This window comes from Ranitomeya imitator, chromosome 6 (assembly GCF_032444005.1).
Source record: "Ranitomeya imitator isolate aRanImi1 chromosome 6, aRanImi1.pri, whole genome shotgun sequence".
NCBI lineage: Eukaryota > Metazoa > Chordata > Amphibia > Anura > Dendrobatidae > Ranitomeya > Ranitomeya imitator.
The window spans coordinates 119,814,272-119,827,849 of NC_091287.1; the positions used below are offsets into that span (position 1 = coordinate 119,814,272).

The following is a 13,578-nucleotide window of genomic DNA, read 5'->3' on the forward strand; positions in this document are numbered from 1 at the left end:
CGGCGCCTTTCCCGCTCCTCGCAACGCTCTGGTCCCAAGAATCCATTGCGGCAATGACCGGAGATGACATAGCAGTCTCGCGAGATGATGACGTAGCGGTCTCGCGAGACCGCTACATCATCACGTGTTATTGCCGCAATGCATTACTGGGAACGGAGCGTCGCGACGAGCATCGCTAACTTCTGGGCTGGATCTGGGGGCCGCCGGAAGGTGAGTATATAACTATTTTTTAATTCTTTTTTTAACAGGGATATGGTGCCCACATTGCTATATACTACGTGGGCTGTGTTATATACTATGTGGGCTGTGTTAGATGTTAAGTGAGCTGTGCAATATACTACGTGGCTGTGCAATATACTACGTGGCTGTGCAATATAATATGTGGGCTGTGCTATTTACTACGTGGGCTGTGCTATATACTACGTGGGCTGTGCAATATACTGCGTGGCCTGTGTTATATACTGCGTGGGCTGTTATATACTATGTGGCTGTGTTATATACTATGTGGCTGTGTTGTATACTGCGTGGGCTGTTATATACTGCGTGGCATGTGTTATATACTACGTGGCCTGTGTTATATACTGCGTGGCCTGTGTTATATACTGCGTGGCCTGTGTTATATACTGCGTGGGCTGTGTTATATACTGCGTGGGCTGTGTTGTATACTGCGTGGGCTGTGTTGTATACTGCGTGGGCTGTGTTGTATACTGCGTGGGCTGTGTTATATACTGCGGGGGCTGTGCTATATACTACATGGGGGGTGCTATATACTACGTCTCTGTGCTATATACTGCGTGGCCTGTTATAAACTGCGTGGCCTGTATTATAAACTGCGTGGGCTGTGTTATATACTGCATGGGCTGTTATATACTGCGTGGGTTGTGTTATATACTACGTCTCTGCTATATACTACGTGGGCTGTGCTATATACCATGTGGCTGGGCAATATACTACGTGGCTGTGTTATATACTACATGGGCTTTGTTATATACTACATGGGCTGTGTTATATACTACATGGGCTGTGTTATATACTACATGGGCTGTGTTATATACTACATGGGCTGTGTTATATACTACATGGGCTGTGCAATATACTACATGGGCTGTGCAATATACTACGTGGCTGTGTTATATACTACGTGGCTGTGTTATATACTCCGTAGGCTGTGCTATATACTATGTGGCTGTGCAATATACTACATGGCTGTGTTGTATACTACATGGGCGGTGCTATATACTACGTCTGTGTGATATACTACGTGGCCTGTGTTATATACTACATGGGCTGTGTTATATACTGTGTGGGCTGTGTTATATACTGCGTGTGCTGTTATATACTACGTCTACTATATACTACGTGGGCTGTGCTATATACTATGTGGCTGTGCTATATACTATGTAGACACAAAGAGCACAGTGAGGTAAAAAATACTCTGCTGTAAAAAAATCACAGTAATAAGCAAGTGCTTATCAAAAGATGAAAAAAACAGGGTATTTAGTTGATACTTTTTTTGCAAAAAAAATGTATACTAAGCTGCTCCACCAATCGTCAAGGTATACCCTTAAAGAGCAGTCCTATCTAATGTATATAATCCCTATCTGATGTATATAAAACCTGATCATCTGTATAGTACCTGTATGAGCAGGGTTCAGAGAAGGAACATCATGTGGACATGCAGGATGGAACAGCTTAAATGCAAATGACCCACAGAGGAGTGATGGACTCCCCAGTCTTGTAGAAACAAGAGAACAATTATAGAACCAGAAACACATGGGATACTTACACATTGAACAAGTCTGTAAGAACCTGTTCACACCACCAAAAAACTTGAAGACACAAAGAGCACAGTGAGGTCAAAAATACTCTGCTGTAAAAAAAAAAAAGCTGTGCTATATACTATGTGGGCTGTGTTATATACTATGTGGGCTGTGTTATGTACTATGTGGGCTGTGTTATGTACTATGTGGGCTGTGTTATGTACTATGTGGGCTGTGTTATGTACTATGTGGGCTGTGTTATATACTATGTGGGCTGTGTTATGTACTATGTGGGCTGTGTTATGTACTATGTGGGCTGTGTTATATACTATGTGGGCTGTGTTATATACTGTGTGGGCTGTGTTATATACTGTGTGGGCTGTGCTATATACTGTGTGGGCTGTGTTATATACTGTGTGGGCTGTGTTATATACTGTGTGGGCTGTGTTATATACTGTGTGGGCTGTGTTATATACTGTGTGGGCTGTGTTATATACTGTGTGGGCTGTGTTATATACTGTGTGGGCTGTGTTATATACTGTGTGGGCTGTGTTATATACTGTGTGGGCTGTGTTATATACTGTGTGGGCTGTGTTATATACTGTGTGGGCTGTGTTACATACTGTGTGGGCTGTGTTACATACTGTGTGGGCTGTGTTACATACTGTGTGGGCTGTGTTATATACTGTGTGGGCTGTGTTATATACTGTGTGGGCTGTGTTATATACTGTGTGGGCTGTGTTATAAACTGTGTGGGCTGTGTTACATACTGTGTGGGCTGTGTTACATACTGTGTGGGCTGTGTTATATACTACGTGGGCTGTGCTATATACTACATGGCTGTGCGATATACTATGTGGCTGTGTTGTATACTACATGGGTGGTGCTATATACTACGTCTCTGTGCTATATACTATGTGGGCTGTGTTATATACTGCATGGGCTGTGTTATATACTGCATGGGCTGTTATATACTGCGTAGCCTGTATTATATACTGCGTGGGCTGTGTTTTATACTGCGAGGGCTGTGTTATATACTGCGTGGGCTGGGCAATATACTACGTGGCTGGGCAATATACTACGTGGCTGTGTTATATACTGCATGGGCTGTGCTGTATACTACTATACATATTCTAGAATTTCCCGATGCGTTAGAATCGGGCCACCATCTAGTAGATTATATGTACGATGGTACATGTGAAAAAAACAAATACAACACGTACGTCTGAATGTGGCCTAGCAATGTAATCCTATGGAGTCGCGTTCTAACTCTCTGCAGGCTTACATTGTAAAAGTCGCTTCTGGGTCATTCAGAGCGCAGTATGACCTGGAGAAACAGAAAAGTGGTGACATCACTGAGAAGAGGAGCAGAACGGCTCTGGATCCCGGGGTAGGCGAGTATATACCAATATTACATTAAATACACACATTTATTTGAAAAAAAAATCTTTATTGCAAGGCTTCTTTATGTACATACTCTACTTTATATAACAGAAACTAGTAATAATGAATAATGCATGCGTGGGATGTAGCTTTCAGTAGGAGGAAACATGTGACCGGTGCATGCTGTCTCATTATTGTAGAGGATGCAGTTTTCACTGTGTAGTAATAGGCTTTGTTTTTTAAGGAAATGGAAATGTCATAAGAACTCGGTGTTGAAAATCTTTCAAGTGAATATTTTTAGCGTTATCTCATTTCTATCCTTGTGTTATGCGATCAGGTGGTTTATATTGGTCTCCTGTATATACTGCTATCTACAAGGAGCTACCGCTTGGGGAAGTGAGTGTTAGAAGAATATCTTGCTCTACCTAACAATATACCAACATTCAAAAATATAGTGCACCTGTGTCTCATAAAATTGCATATTTTAAATTAATTAAATATCATAGCAAGTAATAAAGTCACCAAAATGGAGGACCACATTAGCAAAACAGTAATATTACTTATAATAGTATATGCTTCCCTATACTTCTAGCATCAGTCTCTTTAAATCGCCCATAATGTGAGCATTAATGTAAAAAGAAAACAATTACATCTTGTGATGAGGGAAGAAATAAAGCTGCTTTGTGGCCCTACGCCCCAACGCGCGTTTCAACTAACGAAGCGAAGGTGAAACGTGTATTAGTGCGTAGGGTCACACAGAAGCTTTATTTCTTCTCTCATCACAAGATGTAATTCTCTCTTTTACATTACTGCTCACATTATGGGCGATTTAAAGATACAGATGCTAGACGTATAGAGGCAAATACTATTATTTATAAGTTATATTACTGTTTTGCTACTGTGGTCCTCCATTTTGGTGACTGTTTTTTATTGCTTGGTATTTATGTAATGAATTTACTATGTAATTTTATGAGACTTTGGTGCGCTATATTTTTGCATGTTGGTATATAGGGTATTTTTGGTGAGTCTTCGGTTACACTATTTTACTATATGCTCGGTTTGGTTGGTCTTAATCTGCCTAACAATAGTGAGATGGCGTTACAAAATCAACTCTCAAGTCATAAAACCTGTTGTTGACTTATCGCACACCAACTTTTCATCGTAGGCCAGTAGGGGGTTAATTTATATTGTCATACTTTTTCTCATTACAACAAAACATTGATTGGTTTCCAAGTGACATAAAGCTAAGGCTTAATTCAGATCCCCCATGCAACACGGTCCGTGTACGTACTGGCCTCATGTCCTCCCACCTGAACTCAGCCTCATATTAGCCTATGATACTAATGCGTTTGGGTGGGGAGACAAACGCCCAGTCCATACATCACTGTCTGTACACGGCCAGTTTTTCACAGTATCGTCAGTATTGATGTCTGTTCTCCAACATTTGCCATGCACAGTTCTGGAAATAGCACAATGATCATTTGTATGCTGCTAACGGTAATCTAGGAGACTGTTGTTTGTATGGAAAATTGCTGTTTCTTAGCAGCCCTATAAGCAATGTATGTCTTCACAACCAAATTTTTGGGTTCAGTGTTTGGAAAATAAAGCAACTATTTTAAATAGAATTTCCCCTTTTCTATCTAGAATTCTAGCACTTTCCTATGGTAGCAAACCTTTCGTGAAAAATATTTATTGTACTAGATTTCGGAGGTGGAATGTTGATTCAGTGAACAAGTCTGATTGCCATTTGTGGAGTCAAAGGATTCCCCCCCCCTAATATTGGACAATTTAGAATCTCATTTCATCTTTCAATTTTAAAGGGGTTTCCTTAGAGCAAAGCAAATTTTAATTAATGGATCTTGGAATAATAATTTCTAAAATTGGATGTGTTTAAATAAAATGTTCCTGTGCCGAGATAATCTTATAAATGTGCCCCTGCTGTGTACTGTGTAATGGCTGTGTCTTAGGGTACCGTTACACTATACGATTTACCAACGATCACAACCAGCGATACGACCTGGCCGTGATCGTTGGTAAGTCGTTGTGTGGTCGCTGGAGAGCTGTCACACAGACAGCTCTCCAGCGACCAACGATGCCGAGGTCCCCGGGTAACCAGGGTAAACATCGGGTTACTAAGCGCAGGGCCGCGCTTAGTAACCCGATGTTTACCCTGGTTACCAGCGTAAAAAAAAAAAAAACACTACATACTTACATTCCGGTGTCAATCCCTTGCCGTCTGCTTCCCGCACTGACTGACTGCCGGCCGTAAAGTGAAAGCACAGCACGCAAAACCTTCCCCTGCCTGTTTTAGAAACATGTTTTACATCGCAGGAACAATCAGCTGCGATCTTATGCTGTCCTGTCTGTATATTCTCTTTTGCGTCCCCCCCCCCTTGCCCAGGAGCTGTGGTATGATCAGACCATGTTCCTGTATCTTAGCACAGGAACATTTGTTTTTCACTATCCAATTGAATAAGTTATTTTTAGAACTAATATTTTTTTTTATGAATCGATGGAGTGTTCTGTAATTGCACGATCAGCCTACATTGCTTTTATTTTTAGTTTATTACCATGGAAACGCATTGATCTGCATATGAAGCATAATTGAATTTAATCTGAAAAAACAAAACAAAAAAAAAACACAAATTGCCTCCAGTTTTGTGTTTTTGTATATGACTTGTTTATATGACCAGCTAGTATATGGGCATTTTTAAAAAAATTCTTTTATGTTTTATTATCTTGCAGCTGAGCTTGCTTATCGCTTTTCTTTGTGTGCGGTTCTCCGACTGGACAGACTACAGTGCCTACCGCTATTTTGAAGTTGTCACAATTTGCTTCATGATACTAATAATCATCCTTTATGTGGTGAATGTATTCCGGATTTACAGAATGCTTACATGTGTATCATGGCCTCTAGCGGTAGGTAAATTTTTAATACTCTTCTGATACATTATTAAAAAAGCATTAGTGGGGAATAGACAACCAGAGCTCATCAGCTAAACTTACATAGCTTAAATTCATCATTAATTACACCTGAAACCAGATAAAAGGGGAGACGTTGGATCTGTCTTTGCATTGTGTGTGCCACGCTAAGCATGATGGATAGCGGAAAGAGAAGAGAACTGTCTAAAGAATTGAGAACCAAAATTGTTGAACAATCTCAAGGTTACAAGTCCATCTCCAGAGATCTTGATGTTCCTTTGTCCATGGTGTGCAAAATAATCATGAAGTTTACAACCCATGGCACTGTAGTTAATTTCCCTGGAGGTGCACGACGCAGAGAGACTGATGAAAAATTGCAACGCAGTATAGTTCGGATGGTGGATAAGCAGCCTCAATCAAGTTCCAAAGAAATTCAAGCTGTCCTACAGACTCAGGGTGCATCAGTGTCAAGACAGAAAAAAGTCAAAACCGCACCCTTTTTTTTCTTTGCAAATAAAGGTCTCAGTGGACACAAGGGCGCACGTCCAGGACCGGGGAGCCCATCCCGGACAACGTACCAAGACTTCAAAGAAAAAAGACAGCGCCACAATGGATGGTGAAAAAACAAAAACTCACATTTATTCTGCCTTCTGTAGCGACGTTTCGGTCAACAGACCTCACAATGGATGGTGAAAAAATTAAAACTCACATTTATTCTGCCTTCTGTAGCGACGTTTCGGTCAACAGACCTTGATAAATGTGAGTTTTTATTTTTTCACCATCCATTGTGGCGCTGTCTTTTTTCTTTGAAGTCAGGGTGCATAAGTGTCAGCACGAACTATCCATCGACTTTTTAATTAAATGAAACTATGACATGAGACCCAGGAGGACCCAACTGTTGGCACAGAGACCTACAAAAGCTAGAATGCAGTTTGCTAAAATGTATGGGAGTAAGGGTACCGTCACACTATACGATTTACCTACGATCACGACCAGCGATATGACCTGGCCGTGATCGTAGGTAAATCGTAGTGTGGTTGCTGGGGAGCTGTCACACAGACAGCTCTCCAGCGACCAACGATGCCGAGGTCCCCGGGTAACCAGGGTAAACATCGGGTTACTAAGCGCAGGGCCGCACTTAGTAACCCGATGTTTACCCTGGTTACAAGCGAACGCATCGCTAGATCGGTGTCACACACACCGATCTAGCGATGACAGCGGGAGATCCAGCGACGAAAGAAAGTTCCAAACGATCTGCTACGACGTACGATTCTCAGCAGGATCCCTGATCGCTGCTGCGTGTCAGACACAGCGATATCGTAACGATATCGCTGGAACGTCACGAATCGTACCGTCGTAGCGATCGAAATGGCACTGTGTGACGGTACCCTAAGCCAAAATCCTCCTGCGAAAGTGTCTTGTGCACAGATGAGACCAAGATAGTGTGTTTTTGGTAAAGCACATCATCCTACTGTGTGACGAAAAAGGAATGAGACCTACAAAGAAAGGAGTACCTGTAGTTCAATATGATAGATTGTTTTGCTGCCTCTGGCACTGGGTGCCTTGACTGTGTGCAAAACATCATGAAATCTGAAGATTACCAAAAGATTTTAGGTCACACATTGTAGTGCCTAGTGTCAGAAAGCTGGGTTTGCGTCTGTAATGTATAAGAATTAGATCTGTCTCTTTAAGAAAGCGAGGGCGGGAGTTGAGTTTAGTTTCAGTTTCAGTTCTGGCCTGAGGAGGAAATCTTATGCTGTTGTTATGGTGTGTGCTGGAGGAAAAGAGAAGAATAAAATACAGTTAAAGCTTACTCTCTCTTAAATTCCTTACACCGTGTAGACATTACAACTGGCGACGAAGGATGGGATTGAATCACCTGCTACTGTGAGTACTGACCCCTGCTTTACCGCTTCACACGCCAGCGCCACTGAGAGACTCCAACATGGCTGAATACTTGCACGTGTTCCCACAGTTTGATATGACTGATGTCACTAATCTCTCTCATGACTGGAGAAAATGGTTAAATCGATTTGAGAATTTCCTGGAAGCAATAGATATAAAAGAGGAGAACAGAAAAAAAGCCGTGTTCCTGCATTGTGCGGGCACAGGAGTCTATGACATATATAGCACATTACCAGCAGCGGAGACAGACACGTACAGCAAATGCTCCAAAGCTCTCACTGACTACTTCAACCCTAAACAAAACATCAGATATGAAAGATACAAGTTCAGGATTGCTAAGCAGCTTCCAGAAGAATCCATAGACACCTATGTCACCCGGCTAAAAGAACTAGCACATGGGTGTGCATTTACTGACGTAGATGATGAAATCCTAACTCAAGTAATTGTCACCTGCTCGTCTAATACCATAAGGCGTAAAGCTCTGCAGCAGGATCTCTCTCTGCATGATTTACTCAAGATGGCCCGTGCTATAGAGATAGCAGATCATCAGGCAACTGCAATGGAGAGTGGGGATAATTTACATGTGCATAATCTCAAACATAACAGTGCACAAGGCAAGCAGGCCCCGCAACAGAAGAAATGTTATAGATGTGGACAAGATTTCCCTCACCACATGAACAAATGTCCAGCTATAGGACAAACTTGCAGTAAATGTGGAAAAGGGAACCATTTTGCAGTTGTCTGCAAATCAGCGCCCAACAAGTCTCCTCTGCCAATGACAAAGCCTGCAAATATAAAAATGGTAAATCAGGATATAGGAGAAGTGTCTGTGGCTGAGAACTATGTGTTCACAACTTCTGTCACTGGCTCAGTGCAGTCTCCATGTGTTACACTCACCATCTGCAACACGGATATCACCTTTACAATAGATACAGGAGCTTCGGTGGATATCATAGACAGCAATGCATATGAACAGTTGAAGACAAAGCCAGTCTTACAGCAAGTGCATACTAAAATCTTCCCATATGGATCTAAAACACCTCTAGTTACAATGGGACAATTTGATGCTGAACTTAGCTATAAAGAAAATAGGCAGAAAACCACTTTTCACACATTACAAGGATCAGGAGGCTGTCTTCTCAGCTATCACACTGCCTTGAAGCTAGGACTCATCCAGATTGTTCATACCATAACCGACCCTGCGGACCTGGATGTACAAGCCATGGTGAATAGTTTTCCCTCCCTATTTAGTGGATTAGGAAAATTAAAGGACTCTCAAGTGCATCTTCATGTGGATGACAGTGTTCGTCCAGTAGCCCAGGCTCACAGGCATATTCCATTTCACCTGAGAAAGAAGGTAGAAAAGGAACTCCAATTACTCATGGATGATGATGTCATTGAAACTGTTTCTGGTCCCACTCCGTGGGTCTCTCCACTTGTGGTAGTTCCAAAACCAAAGACTCCAGAGCAGGTAAGACTGTGTGTTGACATGCGCCTGCCCAACACTGCTATTCAAAGGGAAAGACACATCTCACCCACAATTGATGACATTATTCATTTATTAAATGGAGCAACTGTTTTTTCAAAGCTCGACCTCAAAAAGGGCTATCATCAATTAGAATTGAGTCCAGAATCCAGATACTTAACAACATTTTCCACCCATGTGGGTCTCAGAAGATACAAAAGATTGACGTTTGGGGTCTGCTCAGCAGCAGAAATTTTTCAAGATACGATAAGGAGCGTCATTCAACATATTCCAAATGCCTTTAATTACAGTGATAACATACTGGTTTTTGGGAAAACTCAAGCTGAACATAATCGTGCTCTATATGCTATCTTTGAATGTCTGCTCTCTGCTGGACTCACTTTAAACAAAGAAAAATGCGAATTTGATAAAAATTCATTGGAGTTCTATGGTCACATTTTCTCGGCGGAAGGAGTACAACCTGATCCCAAGAAAGTGGAATCCATCAGAGCAGCTTCAATTCCACAGGATGCCAGTGAAGTGCGCTCTTTTCTTGGAATGGCAAGTTACTGTGCTAGATATATTCGAAATTTTTCGACAATCAGCACTCCATTAAGGGAACTTACGAAACAAAATTGCGTTTTCCAATGGTCCCAAGACTGTCAGGCCTCTTTTGAAACAATCAAAAACGAACTCTGCTCAACAACCACCATGGCCTATTTTGATCCAGCTCTTCGAACCGAACTGATTGTGGATGCTAGTCCCGTGGGACTGGGTGCAATTTTAGCACAATACAAGGATGACAATCAAAGTCCCCACATCATTTCTTATGCAAGTAAAAGCTTAACAAGCACTGAAAGAAAGTATTCACAACCTGAAAAAGAAAGCTTGGCAGTCGTCTGGGGATGTGAACACTTTCACTTATTTCTCTATGGCGCTCCCTTCACTATTGTCACTGATCATCAAGCTCTCCTTACAATTTTTGGAAATCCCCGAGCTAAAATGCCTGCACGGATTGAACGATGGGGTCTACGTCTACAGGACTATAATTACAAAATTGTTCACAAACCTGGAAAATACAGCAATCCAGCTGATTATCTCTCAAGACATCCCACGAATGATGATTTACCTGTGCATTCCTCCATTGAAGAATACATCCACTTTGTTGCAGCTCACGCCGTGCCAAAAGCACTTTCTGTTGATCAGTTTGTGAATACGACAACAAGTGACAAGACACTCTGTGCCTTAATACAAATTATCCAAAATAGAAGGGGGCATGAAATTCAAAAGAAAAATTTCATGAAGATGGGATTGATCTGAAAGAGTTAAAACTATTTTCAAATGTACGTGAGGAATTATCAGTCACTCAAGATCAACTCATCCTTCGTGGTACCAAACTGGTTGTACCTAAGGCCTTGCGCAACCTCGTCATACAGATAGCACACGAAGGTCATCTAGGAATTGTTGGCACAAAAAAGTTACTCAGAGAAAAAGTGTGGTTCCCAAATATGGATAAATTGGTGGAAGAGAAGATTGGACATTGCTCCACTTGTCAATTAATTACTCCATCATTAACTCTAGAGCCATTACAAATGTCTCCGTTACCCACTGCTGTATGGGAGGAAGTGGCAGTCGACAAATATGGACCATTACCAAATGGCCAATACATTCTAGTAACAATTGATGAATATTCTAGATACCCTGTCATTTCATTCATCTCTTCAACGTCTGCTAATAGTGTCATACCAGAACTGGACGACATATTCTCTGCATATGGCATTCCAAGAGTGGTCAAAACAGATAATGGACCTCCATTCAATGGACATGTGTTTGCACAGTTTTCTGAATACTTGGGGTTCAGCCACAGAAAAATCACACCTTGCTGGCCGCAAGCTAATGGAATCGTAGAACGTTTCATGCGCACCATGGGGAAACGAATCAAGGCAGCTAGCCTGGAGCACACCCCACTGAAACAGTCACTATACAAATTCCTGCGCAATTACCGCAAAACGCCACATTCCACCACTAATGCTGCGCCATCTCATCTAATGTTCAGCAGAACTCTTCGTACACGGATCCCTGATGTGACCAGTCATCCCTTACCAAATGACTCTTCAGTGCGATCAACGGATTTCTTTAACAAGCAAGCCATGAAACATTATGCAGACAGAAGGCGACGGGCACAGCCATGTGCCATCAAAGGAGGTGATATGGTTGTTGTGCGTCAAAAATCAACCAACAAAACCTCAGCTGTATATAGTCCTGCAAAATATAATGTTACTGAGAGAAAAGGCAGTATGGTCACGGCTGAGCGAGACGGACACTCCATCACTCGAAATTCCTCACATTTTAAAATCATACCGCAGAATAATGGTAATGAACTCCCACCAGTGGAAGATTTGATACCCGACGGTGGAGAGGACCAACAAGAGGTGACTGATCCGTCAGCACTGGACACCCCCAATGAACCCAGACATTACCCTACACGGGAAAGAAGGGCTCCATCGAGACTTATTGAAGAGATATAGTTTAAAAACACCAGATTACGTACCGGTAATACTCTTTTATAGAGCCACGACAGCACCCACTTGAGAGGGGATCCGCCCCTAGGAACAGGAAACCCTATGGAGAGAATAAAAGGGGCAGTCCCCCTCGCTCCCACAATTGGATTACAGAGATTGCGAGGAACCGCCCACCAGATTTTAGTAGGACATTCAATATTATCATTTAATATTAGTTAACTTAAGTATGGCTAACTACAAGAACCGAACACCCTTAACCGTGCTCCTAAACAAAATAAACCTATAACGGTGGGAAGTGAAGGGGTGCTGTCGTGGCTCTGTAAAAGAGCATTACCGGTACATAATCCGGTGTTTTCTCTTCGCCACGACAGCACCCACTTGAGAGACTTTCAGAGATAGTCATTTGGGAGGGATTACCGTGTTAAGAACTGATCTACCAAAGGACAAGTCAGATGAAGAAGATAAGTCCAATCTATAGTGATTATAGATGGTAGTAGGAGAAGACCAGGTTGCGGCCTTACTTATCAGTTCTATCGGAACCTCCGCTCTTTCAGCCCAGGATGATGCAATCGCCCGGGTGGAATGTGTCTTTACGGTCTCAGGCGGATTCTCCCCTTTGGATGAATAGGCCAGACATATTGCATCACTAATCCACCGAGATAGAGTACCCTTCGTGATTCCAGCTCCTTTCCTATGACCCTGGAAGGAAACAAAGAGAGCCCTGCTCTTCCTCCAGGCACTAGTCCTATCTAAATAGGCTAATATGGCTCTCCTCACATCTAATGTGTGGTATTTTTGTTCTTCCTGACTTGTAGGGTTATCATAGAAGGAGGGAAGGAAAATTTCTTGTGACCTGTGAAATTTAGTGCATACTATGGGTAAGTATGAAGGGTCTGTCTTTAGGACAACTCTATCTGGGAATATTGACATAAAGGGAGGATCTATCGATAGCGCCTGTATGTCACTTACTCTTCTCGCTGATAGTAAGGCGACAAAAAGAGCTGTCTTGAGGGAGACATGTTTTATGTGAGCTGAATGTAGTGGCTCAAAAGGGTGGTCTGTTAGAGCTTCAAGTACTAAATTAACATCCCAAGGTGGTACATGGGGAATTCGAACTGTCTCTGACCTCTGGCATGCTGCAACAAACCTGGCTACCCACTTATTACCTGCAATATCGTGACCATATAAAGCCCCCAGCGCAGAAATGTGTACTTTTAAGGTACTGACCGCCAGGCCTAAATCGCGCACTTTTTGAAGAAATTCTAGAATCATAGGAATATGAATTTCGTTTGACAGGGCCGTTGGGTAGAGGTTTAGAAATTTTTTCCACACTCTTGCATAGATGGAGGTAGTGGACTTTTTTCTTCTTAGCAGCAGAGTGTCAATCACTTTGTTTGAGAACCCTCTCATCTTTAGCAGCTGCCTCAAGTTCTAGGCTGTTAACCGTAGACCCTTCACATGAGGGTGGTTGAAGGGGCCCTGGAAAAGAAGATCCCGATCCTCCGGGAGGATCCATGGGTCTGAGATCGACATGGCTCTCAGCCAGGAAAACCATGGCCTCTTGGGCCAGAAGGGAGCGATTAAGATCACGTTTGCTCTGTCCTCCCTTATCTTCCTGATT

General features: G+C 42.3%; 1 protein-coding gene across 1 annotated transcript in view; it reads left to right on the plus strand.

Moving 5' to 3' along the window:
* Positions 1 to 13,578, plus strand: part of CMTM7 (CKLF like MARVEL transmembrane domain containing 7) — a 73,845-nt gene that overhangs the window by 37,890 nt on the left and 22,377 nt on the right. The window contains exon 2 of the mRNA XM_069730027.1: positions 5,889 to 6,062. Within this exon, the coding sequence (XP_069586128.1) occupies positions 5,889 to 6,062 (174 nt within the window). The remainder of the gene's footprint in view (positions 1 to 5,888; positions 6,063 to 13,578) is intronic.